The sequence below is a fragment of the Mastigoproctus giganteus genome, chromosome 7 (genome assembly GCF_048544385.1).
Source record: "Mastigoproctus giganteus isolate SK-2022 chromosome 7, ASM4854438v1, whole genome shotgun sequence".
NCBI lineage: Eukaryota > Metazoa > Arthropoda > Arachnida > Uropygi > Thelyphonidae > Mastigoproctus > Mastigoproctus giganteus.
The window spans coordinates 71,524,703-71,549,535 of record NC_143581.1 but is presented as its reverse complement, the minus strand read 5'-3'; the positions used below and the strand labels follow the sequence as shown (position 1 = coordinate 71,549,535).

The 24,833-nt window shown below is 38.3% G+C and overlaps 1 protein-coding gene across 5 annotated transcripts in view; it reads right to left on the bottom strand.

Annotated features, from left to right (window-relative positions):
* The window catches only part of LOC150082988 (uncharacterized), a 1,785,507-nt gene that overhangs the window by 798,627 nt on the left and 962,047 nt on the right, over positions 1-24,833 (bottom strand). For all 5 annotated transcript variants that reach the window (XM_090377722.1, XM_090377724.1, XM_090377725.1 and 2 more), the window contains one exon: positions 13,074-13,261. In XM_090377722.1, the coding sequence (XP_090233848.1) occupies positions 13,074-13,261 (188 nt within the window). The remainder of the gene's footprint in view (positions 1-13,073; positions 13,262-24,833) is intronic.

Genomic DNA, 24,833 nt, shown 5'->3' with positions numbered 1-24,833 from the left:
GAAGAAAAGTATATGGGATGCATATAAATTTTCAGGTGATTCAGAAGCCTATAATAGATATAAAGTAGTCTGTAATCAAATTGCAAAACAGGTTAGGCAAGCTAAAGCAGATTATGAGAAGTCTCTGGTGAAGAATGAGAAGAAAAGCAGCAAAGACTTTAGGCCTAAACGGATGTCAGATGAACTGATGAGGCATATGGCAGAGAAGAAACATGCATGGGATACATACAAATTAACACATAACACAGAAGCCTATGATAGATACAAGTTAATCTGTAACCAAGTTACAAAGGAGGTTAGGCAGGCGAAGGCAGACTACGAGAAATCTTTGGCAAGGGATGCAAAGAAAAACAGCAAAGAGTTCTTTACTTATGTAAACTCTAGAAGGAAGGGGATGAATCAGATTGGTCCACTTGATATCAATGGGTCAACTGTTGATGATCCTGCTCAGGTAGCTAACAAACTAAATGAATATTTTGCATCGACATTCACACATGAGGAGTTATTTAGCGAGGGGAAAGCCAGAGGTGTATTCAACTCTAGCAGTAAGCTAGAGAATCTTGTAATAACTGAGAGTAAAGTGGAGGAGAAATTGTTGAAGATAAACACAAGAAAGGCACCCGGGGTGGATGGGATCTATCCAGATATATTAAAGGAGGCAGCAAAGGAAGTAAGCAAACGCTTAGCCATAATTCTGAGAGCTTCCTTGGACTCAGGGGAGGTACCCACAGACTGGAGATGTGCAAATGTGACCCCAATTCACAAAGGAGGATCAAAGGCTGACACAAGTAATTATAGACCTGTGAGTTTAACTTCTGTTCCAGGAAAATTAATGGAGGCACTAGTTAAAGAAGCACTGCAGGATCATTTAGACAAGACTTCAGTTATAGCTCGGACACAGCATGGTCTTGTTAAGGGGAAGTCTTGCCTGACCAATTTGATTGGATACTATGATGCAGTCACAAAAGAACTGGATGCAGGGAATAACTTTGATATTATATACTTGTATCTTAGAAAGGCTTTTGATACTGTTGGACATGGAAGACTGCTGCACAAACTGGAGCAGTGTGACATTGGAGGCAAATTGCTGCTGTGGATAAAGGGGTGGCTGAGGGGGAGAAGACAGAGAGTGGTAATCAATGGACACTGCTCGTTGTGGACTAATGTTATTAGTGGAGTCCCTCAGGGCTCAGTGTTGGGTCCATTATTGTTTTCTGTATTTATAAATGATATTGATGATGGTATATCAAGCTTAATGTCTAAGTTTGCAGACGATACAAAGGTTGGCAGGGTTGTCAAGGACACTACTGACACTATGCTGCTGCAACAGGATCTGGAAAGGTTGAGCAGATGGGCTGAGAGGTGGCAAATGAAGTTTAACATTGACAAATGTAAAGTACTACACATGGGAAACAGCAACCCCAGAGCAACGTATCAACTCTGTGGTACTACACTGACAGTGGTAGAGAATGAAAGGGACCTGGGGGTGGTTGTGCAGGCAGATATGAAGTTCTCTGAGCAGTGCAGACGGGCTGCAAGAGTAGCTCATGGTGTATTGTCAATGATATATAGGAATTTTTCTAGCAGGGATAAGGAGGTGATTATTCCCTTGTATAAGGCAATGGTCAGGCCAAACCTAGAGTACTGTATACAGGTCTGGAGACCTCATTTCAAGAAGGATGTAGAGGTGCTGGAACGAGTACAGAGAAGGGCAACAAGATTAGTGAATGGAACAAAGGGGTGCTCTTACGAAGAAAGGCTTAAGTTTTGCAAATTACAGTGTCTGGAGACTAGGCACCAGCGAGGTGATCTGATAGAGGTGTATAAAGCCTTGAATGGTTTGAGCATGCTCAATGCTGATGGGATTCTTCCTCTCGCTCAGAATAATCACCTGAGAGGGCATAAATTCAAATTGAGGAAAGACAGATGTAGGATAGACGTGCGGAAATTTGCCTTTAGCCAGTGGGTGGGTGGTTGGTTGGTGGAACAGACTTCCATCCCTTGTCGTGGAAGTTGATAGCCTAAATAAGTTTAAGGCTCAGCTGGATAGGTATTTTGAACGAACAGAGGGATGAAGTGGAAGTGGTTTTTTTTTTTTTTTTTTTTTTAGGCTGATGCTGCATAAGCTTGCTTTCTTGCATCAAATGCCTCTACTAATGCTAAAGCTAAGGTTTTAGGTGATTATTCCCTTGTATAAGGCAATGGTCAAGCCGCACCTTGAGTACTGTATACAGGTTTGGAGGCCTCATTTCAAGAAGGATGTAGAGCTGCTGAACGAGTACAGAGACGGGCAACAAGGTTAGTGAACGGAACAAAGGGTTGATCTTACGAAGAAAGGCTTAAGTTTTGCAAATTACAGTGTCTGGAGACTAGGCACCGGCGAGGTGATCTGATAGAGGTGTACAAAGCCTTGAATGGTTTGAGCATGCTCAATGCTGATGGGATACTGCTTCTTGCTCAGAATAATCACCTGAGAGGGCATAAATTCAAATTGAGGAAAGACAGATGTAGGATAGATGTGCGGAAATTTGCCTTTAGCCAGCGGGTAGTTGGTTGGTGGAACAGACTTCCATCCCACGTTGTGGAAGTTGATAGCCTAAATAAATTTAAGGCTCAGCTGGACAAGTATTTCGAACGAATGGAGGGGTGAAGTGAAAGGGGTTTTTTTTTTTTTTTGGCTGATGCTGCATAAGCTTGCTTTGTTGCATCATATGCCTCTACTAATGCTAATGCTAAAGACGTCTATGCTTATACTAACAGTAGAACTAACTATGGTTGAATCACATTGGAACACGATGTCAATGGGTGAACTGTTGATAACCCTGCTCAGGTTGCTGACTAATTGAATAGATATTTTGCATTTACATTCACACATGAGGAATTCTTTATGGGATGCGATATCAGAAGTTTATCAGACTACAACAGACAGCTAAATGACTTTGTGATAACTGAAAGGAAAGTGGAAGAGAAATTATTGAAGCTGAATATAAAAAAAAGACACCTTGGGTGGATGAGATCTATCCAATCATATTAAGGGAGGTGAGCAAACCTTTAGCCATAATTATGAGGGCATCCATGGATTCGGGGGAGGTCCCTATGGACTGTAGATGTGCAAATGGTTCCCCATTTCATAAAGGGGGAACTTGTATTTCTACTTTCTATTTCTTAAATCACTTTTATATTTTAGCATTCTCAGATTTAGCAATGCAAGTAATACAGTTCTGACCACTATTGACTCTACTTGTGACCTTAAATCCCTGCAGATTAAACAGATTTATCAGCCAGTTTATTCTAAATCATAGAAGTTTGAACGTGGATAACAGCATAAATCACCTGTTTTAAATTCAACCAAATAAATTCCATCTTAATTTCCTTGTGCTGTAACTGCTGAGCCTGCATCAACTCCAAGTATTTGTAGGCCTCTCCCTCTACCATGGCTTCAATCTCTTTACCAGTCCGCAGCTGATAGTTTCGGTTGACTAATTTTCCCTAGTGCAATCCATGGGTCTTACATTTGTCTAGACCAAATTCCACCCTAATATCATTGCTGAATTCTTTGGTGATCTGGAGTAGTTGCTGGAGGTGCTTCTCGGTTCCCGCATAGAACTTAATGTCATCCATGTACAACAGGTGGGTGAGGGTGCACAGGTTCTTCCTTCCTTCTTTGAGGTTATATCCGTACTTGCTACTGTTGAGCATCTTGGCTCTTGGTCATCATTGTCCTTGTCTTTCTCATGATATCCTCCAGCTTGGTGTTAGTCCAATCTATGACCCCCCGAAGGAGTATGTTAGCACTGGGACTGCATAGGTGTTTATGGCTTTAATTGTGTTCCCTCCATTCAGCTTTGCTTTCAGCAGGCTTCTAAGTCTCTGATGGTATTTTTCGGTCAGGCAGGCCTTAATTTCCTTGTGCTGTAACTGCTGAGCCTGCATCATCTCCAAGTATTTTTAAACCTCTCCCTCTGCCATGGCTTTGATCTCTTTACCAGTCTGCATCTGGCAGTTTCTGTTGACTGATTTTCCGTGGTGCAATCCATGGGTCGTGCATTTGTCTAGACCAAATTCCATCCTAATATCATTTCTGAATTCTTCGGTGATCTGGAGTAGTTGTTGGAGGTGCTTCTCAGTTCCCGCATAGAGCTTTATGTCATCCACGTACATCAAGTGGGTGAGGGTGTATGGGTTCTTCTTTCTTTGGGGTTATATCCATACTTGTTACTGTTGAGCATGGTGGATAGCGGGTTAAGTGCTAGACAGAACCAAAATGGGCTCAGGGAATCTCCCTGAAAGATTCCTCTGCTGATGGGGATTGGCCTGGTTGTGATGTTCTCGACCTTAATGGTGGTACTCCATTTTGCCATTGTTGCTCCTAGGAAATCGTCACTATCGGATTTACCTTGTAGATCTTCAGGGTCTCTATTAGCCAGCTATGAGGTATGGAATCGAAGGCCTTGCAGTAATTGATGTAGGTCGTGTATAGGTTGTGGTGCTTCTTGTAGGCTTACTCCATTACTGCGGCATCTATTGTTAACTGCTCCTTGCATCCTTTGCTCCTCCTCTTGCATCCTTTCTGCTGTTCAGCCATTATGTTCTGACTCTCTAAGTGGTCTGATATCTTCTTGGTTATGCAGATGGTCAGGATCTTGTACATCATTGGGAGGCAGGTGATTGGCCTGTATTTCACCAGGTTTCTTGTATCTTTGTCTTTAGGCTTCAGATATGTGACTCCTTCGTGAGAAACTTTGGGATTGTCTCTGGGTGCCTTATCATTCGAGTGAACTGCTCTGCTAGGTGCTTGTGTGTTCAGGTGAGCTTGTTGTAACAGTAGTTGTGGATGTTATCATAACCTTTATTATTATTATTAGCCATATAGTGCAAGGAAGCCTGAGGCTTATGCTGCACTAGCTAAAAAAAATTTCCGAGTTACCTTGAGAGAGCGAGAGAGAGACAGCAGTAGAAGGGAATCACCAAGAAAGAGAAGCATGATGATATCCAGCTCAGGACCCTGGGTGTGCTAAGCCCATACTAACCAGATTGCATATCGCCGGACCATAGGATCCCCCCCCCAATCCAAAAATGGTCTTATAATTATGGCTAAAGGCTTGCTCACTCTTTTGCTGCCTTCCATAATATAATTGGATAGATCCTAACTATCCAGGTTCTTTTTGATGTTTAGCTTTAACCATTTCTCTTCCACTTTCCTCTCAGTTATCACAAAACTATTTAGCTTCCTATTAGAATTTGATACCCTTCTTTCATTCCCATCCCTAAAACATTCCTCATGTGTGAACAAATATGAAACGTATCCATTCAGTTTGTCAGCAACTTGAGCAGAACCATCATCATCATCATCTCATCACTTAAACTGCTCATATCTAGTGGAACAATGTGATTCATTGTAATTCATTGTAATCTACCTCAGCTTGCCTAACCTCCTTTGTGATTAATTGCAAACTGGTTTATATCTACTGAAGGCTTCTGTATTCCCTGATAATATGTATACATTTTTATTCTCATCAATAAGTCTTATTAGTTCATCTGACATCCATTTAGGTCTAAGCATCAAAGAGTATCTCTTGGTTGGTTAAAAAGCTTAGTATTCTACTATGAATACTTCCTTGAACGCTTCCTGTTTAGAATTTGCTGATATTAGCATTAGCAGGGAATATGATGCAAGAAAGCAAGCTTATATAACATCAGTGAAACAAAAAAAAAACACCCTTCCCATTTCACCCATCCATTTACTCCAAATGTTTGTCTAGTTCTACCTTGAACTTATCTAAGTTGCAGACCTCCACTATGACAGATGGAAGTTTGTTCCAACTATCAGCCACCTGCTGGCTAAAGGAGAATTTCCGCACATCTATTCTACAATTGTCTTTCCTCAATTTGAATCTATGCCCCCTCAGGTTCTTAATCTGAGCAAACAGAAGTATACCATCAGCATTGAGCCTGCTCAAACCATTCAAGGCCTTATACACCTCAATTAGATCACCTTGCAGGTGTGCCTAGTCTCCAGAAGCTGCAATTTTCAGAACTTAAGCCTTCCTTCGTAACACCAACCTTTTGTGGTGTTACTCACCAATCTCATTGCCCGTCTCTGTACTCATTCCAGCAGCTCTACACCCTTCCTAAAATGAGGCCTCCAGACCCATATACAGTAGTCAAGGTGTGGCCTGACCATTGCTTTATACAAGGGGACAATCACCCCTTTATCCCTGCTAGCAAAATTCCTGTATATCATTGACAAGCACCATGACCTACTCTTGCAGCCTTTTTGCACTGTTCAGAAAACTTCATATCTGATTGCACAATCACCCCCAGACCCTTTTCATTCTCCACTACCCTGAGTGTAGTACCACCCAGTTGATACTGTACTCTGGGGTTACTGCTACCTATATGCAGTACTTTACATTTGTCAATGTTAAACTTCAGTTGCCACTTCTTAGCCCATCTGCTTAACTTTTTCAGATCCAGTCAGTCCTAGACAGCAGTGAGATCTTTCAGTAAATTTCACATACGTTCACTGTGATCACTGACACCTAGTATTTCATTCATTTTCAGATCATCAATGTGTGAAAATTTACTGCTGAACATCAGATCAACAGCATTACTTTCTCTTGTTGCCTCTGTAACATTCTGCTTTAGAAAACAATCATCCAATAAATCCACAAAAGTCTTACTGCTGTGTCAGCATCCTACCCATGAGTTGCCATAACTATTGCAGTTAATAGCTTTGGTGCAGAAGACAAACCAAGCTCATCTGATGATTATTTTGTTTGCACCCAATGTAAGGAGTGTACCAGTCTCAAATTAAAACTTAGTGCATTACTAGAAGAAGTTGAGTCACTAAAGAAATGGATGCTTGTCTTAGAAACAAATGTAACTGTAAGCTTGTCTGGGACTCAAGTATCTTGTGATCCACCAAGTAATGAACCTCCGATTCTAAGGTCAGGGAAATGGGTAATTTTTTTGTAATAAAGTAGGTGGAATAGAACCAGGGTGTATTTTGGGAGCAACAATTGATGATGAAATTGAAATTAAAAAACCAAGGGTTTTTTTAATTTCTTTGTAGTTTATATGTACTTTATTTGTAGTTTATATAGAAATAAATTCTCTGTAGGTATAAAAAAAAAAAGAATTTCAAATTTTAAGGGGGATAAAGACAGCATCATTATTCATGTGGGCATTAATGATATTAAACAAACATGACCTAATCATTTGTTGGATAACTATATTAATGCTGAAAAAATCCCACAAACTAGGTCAGAATGTGCATAAGTCTGAAATTCTGCTCAGACACAATAGGAAGGATTATATGCTAAAAGCCAAGTGGCTTAACTCTAGACTTGGGGGAATCTGCAAGACTATAGGGGAAAAATATTTATCAATGTGGCTCACACTTGTAGGTAGAAGGAATTTATTTTGTAGAGATGGCATTCATTTGAACAAAGGTGGTGCAAGGGATTTTGCCAGTATCATGGAGGATACCCTAATGGTTCAGAGAAATTGCTAGTTGTGGGAGTGGAGTAATATAGATGAATTTATCTGATGATATGGGTCAAAGCAATGCTTGCACACATTTCAAGAATTCTTGTTTGTTGTGGCAACAGCCAATGTTGGCAAGATTTTCTGAGGGCGGCAACATTTCAAATGAGCAGAAAGATAGTGCTAGGAATCAAGCCTAAATAACTTCAAGAGGTAGCAAAATATAGAAGAATACTTAGTCTTAACTGTGTCTCCAGGCTAAGTCTCCAAAAAATACAGGAAAGTGAATTTCAAGATATTTTCAGATATGCTGCTACCACAGCAGAAAAAATGAATATACCAGCTATATTTCCAGATGAAAGAAAAAAGAATGACACTTTACAAATCTTCAGATGATTTAAATTTATGTGCCGAACAACAATTTTGTATTGAAAGTAAATATGTTTTGGATGTTCTTATGAATGGCTTAAGCACTTTATTTTAAAAACTGAATATTATACATTAGATATATAAACATAAACTATCTGGTTTTTTTAATTTCTTTGTGATTTGATTTTGGTAATTGTTGGCGCATCGGCTTCTGTGGCCATATTGCACCTCCCAAGGTTTTTGCAGTACTTTGATCCAAGCCCGAGGCGGGAATCGAACCCGCGACCTTTGAGTTGCCGGGCAGGTACTTTACCCACTCGGCTAGCCCGGTCGGCTAATTTCTTTGTAGTTTATATGTACTTTCTTTGTAGTTTATATAGAAATAAATTCTCTGTAGGTATAAAAAGATATTTAGAAGTTCCTTTTTCTTTGATATTTTTGTTTTGTTATATTCATTGTATTATTTAAATTATTTTATTGATAAATATATGCAAATTGTAGACTGCTGCAACAGTAATTTTTATAAATTCATAAAGATTGCAGAGGCGTAGCAAGGGGGGGTGCAGAGGGGGAGATTTCCCCTGGGTGCCGAGCTTCTGGGGTGCAAACTGAAGGAATTATCTATCACATTCAGGGATGCAAGGAAGACATGTTGCCCCGAGGCATTGGCCACCCTAGCTATGCTACTGAAAGATTTTCTACCTGCATATAATGGGGGTGCCCTTATAACACTTCTACCTTCTGGCTCTGACAGCAGCTACAAGTTTATCTGCAATAGCACCACAGATAAGGTTAAAGAGGATATGGCTGAGTATGAGAAGGCACTGGCTACGAGAGCAAAGATTGGGGACAAAATTTTTCATATATGTGAATGAAAAGAAGAAGAAAACAAATCAGATCAGGCCCTTGTGCTCTACTGGGCAGGGTAAAGGCTTGGATAACCCACCTGATGTTAGGTTGATTAGGTACTTTGCTGATGGATTGATTAGGTACTTTGCATCAGTCTTTACAAACAAAAGGCTCTTTATGCTGAGGAGAAGCTGTGCAAGTGAGGATGAGCCATATGAAATTAGTAATTTCAAAATTACAGATGACTCTTTATTAGAAAAAAACTTTCAAGCCTAAAGGCAAGTAAGGCTGCTGGAGTTGATGATATATATACCCAGTAATTTTGTTGGAGGCAGCCTGAGTGCATTGAACCATTGAGGTTAATTATCCCAATCTCTCCCAAGTCCAAAGATGCTTTGGACTTGGGAGAGATTCCTTTGGATTGGAGAGGTTCCAGCATATTGCCAATATGTAAAGGCAGTTCAAAGAGTGAAGTTGGTAACTACAGACCAATTAGTCTGACTTCAGTGGTAGGGAAAAATCTTAGAGGCAATGGTTAAGAGTTCAAACCAGGGACATTCTGAAGGACACACAATATGGTTTTGTTATAGGGAAAAATGTTAACCAGGTAAGCTATTTTAACACAGTTACTCATGAGCTAGATGTAGGGAACAATTGCCTGTTGGGATTACAGGAAAGATTCTAAGATGGGATACAGAGTGGCTACAGGAGAGAAGGCAGAGGGTTGTGATTAATGGATATTCTTCAGATTTCAACAATGTCAGAAGGACCTGTTCTTGGACTACTGTTGGTTCTGATTTTTATAAACTACGTTGACAAAGGAATAGAAGACATGATGTCAAAATTTGCAGATGTTGGGAGAGTCGATAATGATCAGCACCAAGCAGCAATCCTTCAGGATAAATTGAACAGGCTTCAAGAATGGTCAGGAAAAGTAGCAGCTATGACTTAAATGCAGCAAAATGCAAGCTCTCACTTGGAGAAACAGCAACCTCAAATAACTTGTACACTTTGTGGAGTTAAATTAAAAACAGTAGAGGAAGAACGGGATTTGGGAGTTATGAAATGGGCAGATATGAAGTTTTCTGAGCAGTGCACAGTGTGCTATCGATGATTTATCAAGCAATATCCTGTAGAGATAAGGGAGTCATAATCCCATTACACAAGGAAACTGTAAAACTGCATTTGGAATGCCGTGTCCAAGTATATAAAACCTCATCTGAAAACAAAGAAACTGAGCTACTTGAAAGGGTCCAAAGAAGGGCAACTCACATGGTGTGATTGGCAACAGAGCAACCATATAAGGATAAACTTTGATTATGTACACTACAGAGCTTGGTAACTAGGCACCTCAGAGGGACTTGATTGAGGTTTATAAGGCTCTGAGAGGGGTGGGGTTAGTAAAATGAATGAAGGTGGAGTTTTTGCTGTTATAAAGAATTGCAGAACTAGGGGACCATAAATTTAAATTACAGGGGGAGAGGTTTAGAAGTTTTCTTTTAGTGAGTTCTTGATTACTGGAACAGGTTGCCTTCTCAGGTAGTTAAGGTTGACAGTTTCCAGAAATTCAAAGGTCAACTGGATAATTACTTACATGAGGAGGGAGTAATAATAATAATAGTATTATTACATTAAAAATACTTGCAGTGTAATAATAATACTAATAGTAATACTAATATCTGGAAAGTTAAAATACCCCTATTATAAGATATTCTGATTTACTGGCTGATTCTATGTCTGTATAGCGTCTGTATAGTGTTTGCATACTCATCACACCCCTACAATTATTTTTGCTTTCTCAGTGCTTTTGTCACACCAAAGTGAGTCAATGTTCTACTGGTCATCCAAGGCAAATGGCTGCACTGCCTTAGATTTTACATGCTTCTTAACTAAGAGCATTACTCCTTCCCCCCATTCTGTATATTCTGTACCATGTACACACAGGAAGAACACACAAGAATTAAAATTCTGCAGCCAATAAGAAATAAAATCAGGACAATAAATCAAACAAAAATCTTGACTTCTTTCTCAACATTGCTCTGTACTTGTTAATTAAATTCATATATCTTCTGCTATTAATATCATTAGTACCAACATGCATTACAATATTACTTTTTGTGCCCTTAAAAGATGCCTGTTCTACAACATCATCAACTTTAGCCCCTGGTAGATATACCCTGGTTCTATTCCACCTCTCCTTTTTTGCACAATACATTTCCCATTTCTCTGATCAAGTCTCCAACTATGGCTACTTCCTGTCAGACCAAGGATGATGGTGTTGTGTTGTCTGCTTCTAGAGCAAAGGCTTAAGCATTGGGCTGGGCAGACGAGTGCTTGTTAGGGGCCTCTCTTGTAATCATTTGAAGGCATCAACCTAGTAACATCTTCAAAAAAAATCATTTCATTATACTGCATATTTAAATGTTTATGTGGAAAATGATAACATCAAAAGAAAGAAAAACTATTAAGTTAAAAACCATTAAAAATGTACCTCATTGAAATGCATTTCACTGAATGTGTTGAAATTTGTTAACACACTCACTGGCAATAAACCATTAAACTAAATATTGTGCCTCTTGAATAAATATAATACAAGAAGAGAACTAACCTTTACACAGCTGACCATGAGCTTCCAAAAAGATTAGTTCTCTCCTTGCCATTACATTTATTTGAGGTGTTACCATATTCAATTTTGTTTTGTTGCCAATTAACAAGTTTCAACGCAGTAATTGAAATATGCATTTCAGGGAGTAGTAGTTTGAATGGTTTTTAACTTATTAGTTTTCTTTCTTTTAACTTAATCATTTGCTCACAAAAATTTATATATGGAGAATAAAGAGGTGAGTTCTTGAAAATGTTACTAAACAATTATTAGTAAAATTTAATTAATTTTTAATTTTGTATATTAAATAAATTAAAAAATGTACTTTATTTAATACACTAAATAGTTGTTTGCTACTGAAATACTTTGATTCCTATAAGCTGTGGCCTTGCTCTATCTTCTAGAAAAGACAGTGTGTGCCATCACTTATGACGGTTTTATTTTATTTTAAGCATTTTGTTACAGTTCCTACCTATAGTTGCTTAGTGCCAGTAAGCAACTGTAGGTGAGGAGGATAATCCACAGTGGCTTAATGCCAGTCAGAGCATGTGCCCCCTATCTATTACATGTATTTCCATATATTATAATAATTAAATTCAATATTCTCCAAAGGCTATTGCCAATCCTTGTTCTTTCCAAAGAATAGACGTACTGCTTCAATGTAAAGAACCATGAATTTGGGGTTCAAATTGTTCTTCATCCTTTGAACCCTAAGAATCAAAAAATTAAACTAAAATTAAGCTTAGCATAGTAAAACTGTATCAAATTTTGATTAATTAAATATATTTTCATATACATTTAAAAAAGATTTGCATATACCTTTCAGCTTAATCTGTAACAGAATTTCTTACTAGTAAACTGATTAAACTGGCACACTGGATATCTCAATGATATACAAATAAACCATGGTTTAGACCTCGCACTAAATGCATAGACTTTTTATAGAGTGATAGCAACAAGATTACATCATATTGCCTGTAATAACTCTTTTTCATCAAAGGAGGGATTTATTTATAAAATTAAAAGAGGTCTTACATAAGGAATGAATAAATAATTTTAATATTAAAAAAGAGTATTTATCATGGTTAATCATAAATATCATGGTTTGAATTAACACTTTATTCTGAATTCCTGATTAAAGTACTCCAAGACATTATCAAGAATTTGTTCTCCTTTATCAGCCATATAACATAACACTATTCCTACCATATTAACATGCCTATTGTATTTTTATTGTATTATTCTGTAATCATTGTTAACGTTATCTGTAAAGCATGATGCTATTAAGTTTGATGGAAAAACTTTCGTGAGAACACGAGAAAATTCTCTAATCCAGAATGCAATGTTTATCTAAAGCATGGTGTGATAGTGTTCCATAGTTAGTCAATTAGTTATTCAGTTTGGAGCGAGTGGATGGCTGAAATAAGGGTTTTTTTTTTTTTTTTTGGCTGATGCTATATAAGATTGCTTTCTTGCATCATGTACCTTTGCTAATGCTAATTATGTTCAAGTCTGAAAAACCTGCAGAGTAAATAGATCATTCATGAAATCATAAGAAGGGATAAATTTAACTGAATATTATTAATTTTTGATTAAAAGCTTTCATTTATAAATTAATTAATTAAAAGGTTCTATGAGTTTCAATTTAATATGAAAATTGACTTAATAATGATATTTAACAAAAATTAAAAAGCTAATAATTTCATTTTCAGATATTTAGTTTACAGTAAATAAAAAGAATTTAATCTTTTATTGGTATACTTGCTTTTTCATGCTAGATATAAATGTTCCTTGCAAAGAGTGACTGGCACATTCTTTTAAATTGCTTATTTTTTCTTGAGAATTTAATCCATCATAGAATCGGTGAAGAAATCGTAGGGAACTTGCTGCTACTGTATATGGTGACACACACTGAACAATTAATGGAAGTCTTTTGGTTGATAGAGAATTAATCTAAATTGACAACGAATAAACATTGTATGTAAAATTTAAAATTTTTAATACCCATAATTTTATAAGGTTTAAAATGTAATTTTTGCTAAGCATATGATGGCAGTTTAACTTTGAAATATTTGCCTTTTTAACTGAACAAACTGCACAGTTTGCTCATTTTTTACCACAGTTATCCCATCACTCTGTTAATTTCTGAAATTTAATTAATTATCTATATCTTCCGATTTCTGTAGTATGGTTAATCCACAAAGTCAATTAATACACAACCTAGTTAAAATTTGCCCAGACAATCAGGAATCCACTGTAATTTGACTGCTTATCAGAAACTCTAATAATAAAATTTCAGTGTTTCCTCAATGGCTGTTAAACTTACATGTCTGCTGTGGCATATTTCATCCTTAAGACCATCTTTGCAAATTGGAAATTTTTGAAGATCAGAACAGATGAAGGTTTGGAATCCAATATCTCTCTATTACAGAAGATTTAGGAGAAGTCCGGTTGGCCTGCCTCCCTAAAATCCACTCATGCACACCTTCTCGATGTTAAGCCTTGTTACGTCACTGAGGTGGCATCGAATGTGTAGAGTGGTTCTCTTCAAGACGCCTGGTCAGCGTGAAGAGGAAAAGACCAAACCCTCCAGCACGACAAAGCAAACGGCCCTCAGTCCCCAGCAGCTTTCACTCTCCCTCTTACAGCAGCGAGAGGATCAGAGTGGAAGTAGAGGGTGCTAAGAATCTCTGGGTACGACCAGGCTGCCATGTATGGAAACTGAACTTGGCCTGTTATAATGTAAGATCACTCATAGGTGAAGACAGGATATTAGAGCTGGAAAAGGAATTAGAAAATGTGAATTGGAATATCATCGGTTTGGCTGAAACAAGAAGAAGAAATGAATCACTTATAAGTTTATCAAGTGGAAATCTGCTGTACACCAATGGAAACAGTGAAAGGAGTGAAGGTGGAGTTGGGTTTCTGGTCCATAAAGATTTTAAAAACAACATTTTGGAATTCAAAAGTACATCATCAAGGGTGTCAAGACTAATACTCAAGATTTCTAAGAGGTACAAGCTAAAGATTATAATGATTTAAGCACCAACATCGACCCATGATGATGAAGAGGTTGAAGAAATGTACACCGAAATTGAGAGTCTTCTAGATGAGCAGAAAACCCACCACACTATTATTAATGGGGACTTCAATACTAAGGTTGGAAAAAGGCAAAACAGCGCAGAAAGAGGAACTATAGGAAATTTTGGAATTGGTGAAAGAAATAAAAGAGGCGAAAGACTTGTGGAATTTGCAGAATCTCAAGGACTGTCAGTAATGAACACTTTTTTCAAGAAAAGGGTGAACAGAAAGTGGATATGGAAGAGTCCAAATCTATTAACAACTAATGAAATCGACTTCATCTTCACTAACAGAAGATATATTGTGAATAATGTTACCGTCCTGAATAAGGTAAATGTTGGAAGTGACCACAGAATGGTAAGATGTACATTTGATATAGATGTAGGAAAGGAAAGGAAAAAACTGACTCGAGTAAATAATACAAAGGTCTTTGAGATAACACAGGAGGAGAAAAAGCAGTTTGTACTGGAACTTAAAAACAAGTTTGAGCTTCTGCAGACTGCTGAAGACCAAGATATCAACGAGGAATATTACAACTTTCTGAAAGTGATAAAGCCCAAGAAATCTATACGGAAAAAGAGATCCAAAGAAGAAAAAATTAGTCAAGAAACACTTGTCGTGATGAACCGAAGCCGACAAATGAAGAGCAAGAAAAACACTGACAGGGAGAAAATTGAGTATACTGAGTTATGCAAAGCCATTAGAAAGAGACTCAGAGAGGACATAAGAAGATTTAACACAAGAAAAGTAGAACAAGCATTAAGGGAAAACAAAGGATTTAAATCAGCAGCCATGAGCAGTAATACAGAAAGACAAATGATACTGAAACTGAAGAATAGCGATGGTGTACTTATAAACAGCAGAGAAGGCATAATTCAAATAGCAGAAGACTACTATAGAGAATTATACAAGGAGTGAGGGAATGATGCCAGCAGTGGGGAAGATGGACTGCAAAGTAGCAACACATACGACATACCCGATATTCTTCCTGATGAGGTAGAACATGCATTGAAGAAAATGAAGAATCAGAAAGCCCTGGGGGAAGATGAAGTTACTGTAGAGTTGTTAAAATTGGGAGGAAGAGACATAACACAAAAACTGGCAAGGCTCTTCACAAAGTGCATTAGAAAAGGTGTGACGCCTAAGCAGTGGAATAATGCGATCATAGTTTTGCTGCATAAGAAAGGAGATAAATCAGAAATTGGAAATTATAGACCAATTAGCTTGTTATCCCACATCTACAAGTTGTTCACAAGGGTCATTACTAACAGATTAGAAAGAATATTTGATGAGAATCAACCGAAAGAGCAAGCTGGCTTTAGGACAGGATTCTCAACTATGGATCACCTTCTCTTTAATATCACAGCTAATGGAGAAAGCAAATGAATATAAAACACCATTATGCCTGGCATTTGTGGATTATGAAAAGGCATTTGACTCCATACAGCATAAGGCAATGTTTCGGGCACTAGAAAGACAAGGCATAGATACCCCATATATTATGATTTTGAAGAAAATATATGAGAGTGCTACCTCCTTTATTAGACTAGACAAAGACAGTAGGAAATTTAAAATCGAGAAAGGAGTTTGACAAGGAGACACAATATCTCCGAAGCTGTTTACTGCTTCCCTTGAGGAAGCTTTCAGAAGATTAGACTGGTCGCAGAAAGGAGTCGATGTGAACGGAGAGTACCTAAACCATTTACGATTTGCAGATTACATTGTGGTCATAAGCCACGATCCCAAAGAATTAGAGGAAAATCTTAATCAGTTATGCACAGTTAGTAAGGATTTTGGACTAAAGTTGAATATGGCTAAAACAAAAGTAATGATGAACAAGTATGCCACAGAAAGGGAAATAATGATTGAAGGAGCAGTAATTGAAAAGGTGGAGTCATATACTTATCTGGGACAAGTTATTAGCTGTAATAATGATAAATGGCTGGAAGTCAAGAGAAGAATAAATTTTGGATGGATAGCACTCAGGAAATATAGTCATATACTGAAGAGCAATATTCCAGTTTGTCTGAAATGTAAAATAATGAACCAATGTATACTCCCCACCATGACTTATGGAAGTGAAACTTGGGCACTCACCAAAAGAATGGAAGAGAAGCTGAGAACTACACAGCGAAGAATGGAACGAATTATATTGGGAATCAGACTGTTAGATAAGAAGAGAAACACATGGATTAGGCAGCAAACTCAAGTAAAGGACATTCTTATCAAAACTAAAGAACTAAAATGGTCCTGGGCAGGACACATAGCTCAAAGACATGATGACAGATTCGACTAAGAAAATAACAGAATGGTACCCAAGAGGAGCTAGAAGAAAACCTGGAAGACAAAGGCGGAGATGGATAGATGAAATTCATGAGTTTTTGGGTAGTAAATGGATGGCCAGTCAGTGCTCAAAACAGAAGGAACTGGAAAGTTGCTGGAGAGGCCTTCATCCTGCAGTGGATCAAAAATGGCTGATGATGATGTTTTGGTTTTTTTTTTTTTAGGAGCATTAGCAACTAAGGCCATATTGCTCGGGGATATGCGGTGGTCATTCCCTGACCTTTCCGCATCGTATTTGGTGGTGATGGGCTCGAACCCCGGTCTAATCAAGAAGTGTGTGCTACGCACTGCTGCTCCTTCCCACCTGGCTACGGAGGCGCCTGATGATGATGATGATGACTGCTAAATCAGAGGAGTTTATAATTCATTTTTACAACAAATACAATTTGTAATCATATTTAGCACTGACATTGGTTTGTACCATGGTCCATTCAAGTGAGTTTACTACTGCACTCTTGGCTTGACCACTCAGTTATGTCAAGACCTATTTTTTATATCTTTGAAGAACTGTAATTGAAAATTTTAAACCAAAATGCATAACTAAAATACTGTTTTAAATACTGTTAAAGCACCTCCATAGCCAGATGGGAACTGCTCCAATTAGTGCAGCAGACTTCCAGAGTAGGAGACCGGCGGAATTACTTAACAAGTACAGGTCACTGTTGAAAAAAAGGCGTGAATTAGGGTTGAATTTGAAAGTGTCTGCAATTCTGCCCAGACACGATAGGAGGGAGTATATGATGAGAGCTCTGTCGATCAATTCGGCCCTAGAAAGATTGTGCAAGGCTCAAGGGATAGAATTTTTTTTCAGCCTGGTCTGTACTTGTTAACAGGAGAGACTGCTTCTACAGGGATGGGATACCCTTAAATAGAAAGGGTGCAAGAATATTTGCTGATGTTATCGAGGCAGTGTTAGGTGGGTCGGAAAACTGCTAGATTGGGGGGGGGGATACAAAGACTAATAGATTAACAGTAGCCACTGGCAGAGATGAAAGTGATTCTTGCACTGCTTCTATTGGAATGAGCTGCAGCCTGGAAAATAAGATGCAGGATATTTCAGAGACTGCTGGGAATCACTGAGGTACAAATAAACACATAGGTTCTGTTAGGGTAGCTAAGAAAAAGAACAGGTGCAGGTATACTTGTGTGTACACCAATGCTAGCAGTTTATTAAATAAATTTGATGAATTTGAGGTATTGCTCAAAACATCAAAGCAGATATTGAGGGGATTTCAGAGACGTGGTGTCACACAAATATAAGGAATGCAGATAGAAAGGATATAGAAAGGATAGACAGGATAGGATGGGAGGAGGAGTTATGCTATTAGTTAAGAAATACATAAAATCCAAGGAAGTGAAGCCAGTCGACATTGCTGGACAGTGCAGTGTCGAGTCAGTTTGGTGTGACACAAGCATTAGGAGATCAAAATTGAGAGTAGGGGTGTGCTATAGGCCTAATGACTCTGATGAGTATAATAAGAAACTGTACAGAGAAATACAGTGGGCCAGTAAATCAGAGAGTCTTATAATGGGGGATTTTAATTTTCCAGATATTGACTGGAATTTGGGGGCTGGTCACTCACACACTAGCAAGGCTTTTGTGGATTTATTGGATGATTGTTTTCTACACCAGCATGTTCGGGAGGCAATTAGAGGGAGAAATACTCTTGATTTGATTATCAGTAGTGATTCTTCATGCATTAAGAATCTGCAGGTAAATGAACCACTAGGTTGCAGTGATCACAGTGTGCTGAAGTGGGATTTACTCAAAGAGGTATCTACCATTAGGGGTAAAGGGAAGGGTTATTGCTTTCGTAAAGGCGACTACGATGGACTAAGATAGTATTTAAATTCTATACAGTGGGACCAACTGATGATGTTACCAACAGCAAATTCAAAATGTGAAGCATTCAAAGAACTTATCTTGGAAGCTACAGGGCTTTACATACCAACTAAGAAATATTGTTCCAGGTTTAGGACTAAGTGGATGTCAGATGAACTAATGACACATATGGCAGAGTAGAAAAATGCATGGGATACATACAAATTAACACGTGACACAGAAGCCTATGATAGATACAAGTTGATCTGTAACCAAGTTACAAAGGAGGTTAGGCAGGCAAAGGCAGATTACGAGAAATCTTTGGCAAGGGATGCAAAGAAAAACAGCAAAGAGTTCTTTACTTAGGTAAACTCTAGAAGGAAGGGGAAGAATCAGATTGGTCCACTTGATATCAAAGGTTCAACTGTTGATGATCCTGCTCAGGTAGCTAACAAACTGAATGAATATTTTGCATCAACATTCACACATGAGGAGTTATTCAGGGAGGGGAATGCCAGAGGTGTATTCAACTCTGGCAGTATGCGAGAGAATCTTGTAATAACTGAGAGTAAATTGGAGGAGAAATTGTTGAAGATAAATACAAGAAAGGCACTTGGGGTGGATGGGATCTACCCAGTTATATTAAAGGAGGGAGCAAAGAAAGTAAGCAAACCCTTAGCCATAATTATGAGAGCTTCCTTGCAAAGAAAGGAAGGCAAACTCTAAAGGAAGGTAAACTTGGAGGCAAATTGCTGCTTTGTATAAAGGGGTAGTGGAGGATGAGAAGATAGAGAGTGGTAATCAATGGACACTGCTCATCGTGGACTAATGTTATTAGTGGAGTCCCTCAGGGTTCAGTATTTGGTCCCTTATTGTTTTCTGTATTTATAAATGATATTGATGATGGTATATCAAGCTTAATGTCCAAGTTTGCAGGAGATATGAAGGTTGGCAGGGTTGTCAAGGACACTACTGACAATATGCTACTGCAACAGGATCTGGAAAGGTTGAGCAGATGGGCTGAGAGGTGGCAAATGAAGTTTAACATTGACAAATGTAAAGTACTACATATGGGAAACAGCAACCCCAGAGCGACGTATCAACTCTGTGGTACTACACTGACAGGGGTAGAGAATGAAAGGGACCTGGGGGTGGTTGTGCAGGCAGATATGAAGTTTTCTGAGCAGTGGAGATGGGCTGCAAGAGTAGCTCATGGTGTATTGCCGATGATATATAGGAATTTTTCTAGCAGGGATAAGGAGGTGATTATTCTCTTGTATAAGGCAATGGTCAGGCCACACCTAGAGTACTGTATACAGGTCTGGAGGCCTCATTTCAAGAAGGATGTAGAGATGCTGGAAGGAGTACAGAGAAGGGCAACAAGATCAGTGAATGGAACAAAGATGTGCTCTTATGAAGGAAGGCTTAAGTTTTGCAAATTACAGTGTCTGGGGACTAGGCAGCAGCGAGGTGATCTGATAGAGGTGTATAAAGCCTTGAATGGTTTGAGCATGCTCAATGCTGATGGGATTCTTCCTCTTGCTCAGAATAATCACCTGAGAGGGCATAAAAATTAAAATTGAGAAAACACAGATGTAGGATAGAAATGAGGAAATTTGCCTTTAACCAGCGGGTGGTTGGATGGTGGAATAGACTTCCATCCCTTGTCGTGGAAGTTGATAGCCTAAATAAGTTTAAGGCTCAGCTGGACAGGTATTTCGAACGAACAGAGGGGTGAAGTGGAAGTGGTTATTTTTTATTTATTTATTTATTAATTTTTTTGGCTGATGCTGCATAAGCTTGCTTTCTTGCATCAAATGCCTCTATTAATGCTAATGCTAATGCTAATGTGTAAATGTGACCCCAATTCACCTCCTTTGTGAATTGGGGTCACATTTACACATCTCCAGTCCATGGGTACCTCCCCTGAGTCCAAAGAAGCTCTCATAATTATGGCTATGGGTTTGCTTACTTCCTTTGCTGCCTCCTTTAATATAATGATAGATCCATCCACCCTGGGTGCCTTTTTTATGTTTTTCCTCAACAATTTCTCCTCCACTTTCCCCTCAGTTATTACAAAATCATCTAGCTCACTGCCAGAGTTTACTTCACCTCTGGCATTCCCCTTCCTGAATAACTCCTCATGTGAGAATGTAGATGCAAAATATTCGTTTAGTTTGTTAGCCACCTGAGCATCATCCCCAACTATTGAACCATCAATATCCAGTCGATCAATCTGATTCGTCCCTTTCCTCCTAGAGTTTACATAGGTAAAGAACTCTTTTCTGATTTTTCTTTGCATCCTTTGCCAAGGATTTCTCATAATCTGCCTTTGCCTGCCTAATCTCCTTTGTGACTTGGCAGACCAGCTTATATCTATCATAGGCTCCCATGTCACCCATTAATTTATATGTATCCCATTCATTTTTCTTCTCTGCCATATGTCTCAGTAGTTCCTCTGACATCCATTCAGGCCTAAACCTTGAATAATATTTCTTAGTTGGTATGTAAAGCATAGTAGCTTCCAAGATAATTTCTTTGAATTCTTCCCATTTGAATTTTCTGTTGGTAACATCATCTTTTGGTCCCACTGTATAGAATTTAAATACTGTCTGAGACCATCATAGTCGCCTTTACGAAAGCAAAAAACCCTTCCCTTTACAACTGATGGTAGTTACCTCTTTGAATAAATCCCACTTCAGCACACTGTGATCACTGCCACCTAGTGGTTCCTTTATCTGCAAATTCTTAATGCATGAAGAATCACTACTGATAATCAGATCAAGACTATTACTCCCTCTAGTTGCCTCCCGATCATACTGATGTAGAAAACAATCATCCAATTTGTGTGACCAACTCACAAATTCCAGTCAATATCTGGGAAATTAAAAATCCCCTACTATAAGACTCTCTGATTTACTGGCCCACTCTATTTCCCTGTACAGTTTCTTATTATACTCATCAGAGTCATTAGGCCTATGGCACACTCCTACTCTCAATTTTGATCTTCCAATGCTTATGTCACACCAAACTGACTCGACACTGCACTGTCCAGCGATGTCGAATGGCTTCACTTCCTTGGATTTTATGTGTTTCTTAACTAATAGCATACGCTTCCTCCCTTCCTGTCATGTCTATCCTTTCTGTACACATTATACTCCCCAAATTCCAGTTCTGCATTCCTTATATCTGTGTGACACCATGTCTCTGATATTCCAACAATATCTTCATTTGATGTTTTGAGCAATACCTCAAATTCATCAAATTTATTTACCAAACTCCTAGCATTAGTTTACACGCAAGTGTACATGCACCTGTTCCTATTCTTAGCTACCCTAACACAACCTGGAATATCCTGAATCTTATCCTGTCTCTGAAATATCCTGCATCTTGTTTTCCAGGCTGCTGCTCATTCCAATAGAAGCAGTGCAAGAATCACTTTCACCTCTGCCAGTGGCAACCGTTAATCTATTAGTCCTTGTATCCCACTAAGCTAGCAGTTTTCCGACCCACCTAACACTGCCTCAATAGAATCAGCAAATATTTTTGCACCCTTTCTATTTAAGTGTATTCCATTCCTGTAGAAGCAGTCTCTCCTGTTAACAAGTACAGACCAGGCTGAAAAAATTTCTACCCCTTGAGCCTTGCACAATCTTTCCAGGGGCAAATTGATCGACAAGGCTCTCATCATATACTCACTCCTATTGTTTCTCAGCCGAATTGCAGACACTTTCAAATTCAACCCTAATTCACGGCTTTTTTTCAACAGTGACCTGTACTTGTTAAGTAATTCCGCCGGTCTCCTACTCTTAATATCATTAGTGCCAACATGTATAACTATATCACCTTTTGTGCCCTTAAAAGTTCCACCTATCCTTTTTACAAAGCATGTTTCCCTGACAACAGAGTTACCAATAGCTACTAGTTCCAACCAGTGCATTCTGCCTTGGGGGTTGCCGCTGTGTTGCATGATGACCAAGTGCAAGCTCTGGCGTTGATGTGGGCAGCTGAGAGCTTGATGGGCCCCTCAATTTAGATCCTTTGAGTGCATCCACCCTATCTTTCAAGCTATCATATAGGACCATAACAACACTGAGTTGTCACCTGATTTCCTTACAGTCCTTACTTTGTGCACACAAACAAAGACATCCCCCATGGCAGTATCATGTCCCGTACCTGATTGCTCCACAAAAGCAAGCAGTGCATTTTAAAAGGCTGTGATTCAGAGGGCAACTGCCCCCCCCCCCCCCTCAGCTCTACCCTGAGCCACAGCACTCCCATTAGCTTGAGCCTTTTGCTTTGCTGCTCTGGTCTGAGTCATGATTTCAATTTAATTTCAATAAAATTTAAATTTCAGTACAAAATTATAACCCTAAACTTGTATCCCAACATAATTATAATGCTATATATAGTTTTCTGTATCGAGTATTATTTATGAGTTCCATTTATATAACTTCTATATCAAGTTATGTATTAATTAATTATGTTACATTTGTAATCTAAGTTGTTAGATGTGTTTTTTTTTGTGTTAGTTGTTGGCGCATCAGCTTCTATGGCCATATTGCACCTCCCAAAGTTTTTGCATTTTTACTATGATCCAAGCCCGAGGCGGGAATCGAACCCGTGACCTTTGGGTTGCCAGGCAGGCACTTTACCTACCTGGCTAGCCCGGTCGGCTTCGTTATATGTAATTAGTTAAAAGGACAATTTAATTTACAATGAAGTTTAACAAGTTTAATTGATTTTACTGATTAATTGACAATATTATATTATATACTATACTATACTATACTAAGCTTACGCTATCTAGTTCAGGATATAATGTTTTATCATATAACAATGGCAGCAAGTTATGAACAGTAAATCTACGGACCCTTAAGTATTAATTAATTTCCAAATCTCGCTGTCTCAATTCAGAATAAACTAAGGATCCTGACTAGTCTATAAGCTACTTATAGATTTTTTTTTTTTTTTTTTAGGAGCATTAGCAACTAAGGCCATATTGCTCCGGGGATATGCACTGGTCATTCCGTGACCTTTCCGCAACTTCCGTATTTGGTGGTCATGGGCTCGAACCCCGGTCTAATCAAGAAGCATGTGCTACGCACTGCTGCTTCTGCCCACCTGGCTATGGAGGCGCCTCCTTATAGAAAATAATTTAATATAACAATTGGTCAATAAAGTGGCTAAATATGGCTAAAAAACTTCTCGTGCAACTTGTAACACGTGGATTTGATACCCTTACCGATACTAAGTAATACCTACAAAATCTCTATCTAAGTTAAACTTTAAACTAAGTATCATAACTAGGAATATAAAGCTACTCTAGAAAATAAGTTAATATGCCAATTTAAGCTAATAAAACAGAAAAAACGTCTCTATTCTAGGAGCACATAGAATCTCTTAATATCATTAGTGTCAACAGGTACAACTATATCATCTTTTGTTCCCTTAAAAGATGATATCCACTCTACAATGTCATCAACCTTTGCCCCTGGCAGACATACCCTGGTCCTGTTCCACCTATCCTTTTTACAAAGCACATTCCCCATTTCCCTGACAATAGAGTCACCAACAACTACTAGTTCCTGTGGGACCAGCGCATTCTGCTTTGGGGGGGTTGCCGCTGTGTTGCATGATGACCAAGTTCAAACTCTGGCATTGATATAGGCAAATTAGGGGCATGTTAGGGAAATTTTAAAGAAAAAAAAACATGTTTACTAAAAACTATAATCTGACTCTACAAATCATTTGTAAACTATGCTTCATAATTTCACTTTGACCTCATAAAAAATAAGACTCCACTTTATGCTGTTTCAGCAATTTTTAATCCTCAAACATATCAATATTAATTAAAATTTGAACTTTGTGTTAAAAAAATATGAAACCATGGCCAATAGGAACTACTAAAATTCAACTAATTTATTTTGACCAAATATTAAATTCAGAATGCAAACTGAAACATAAACAATTATCTCTATTCACAGACACACCAATACCAAGAACAGCTTCTCAAATCAGTACAGACAAAGCCCAGCCTCCAGCACTATTTATCTTATCAGAAATCATCCAAGGTTGTAGTTTTTAAGATGTATGTACTTAAAGTACTACAGATTTGCACCGGACTAAATATTTATAACAGGAACTTCAGATCATCAGGAACATGTATGTAAAAGAACAGACTCTACTTCCACTAGAATGTTATAAACAGAACCACTTCTGCAGTTATCAAGAATTTTAATAAACTTCAAAAAAAAAAAAAAAAAGCTTCTAAGTAGA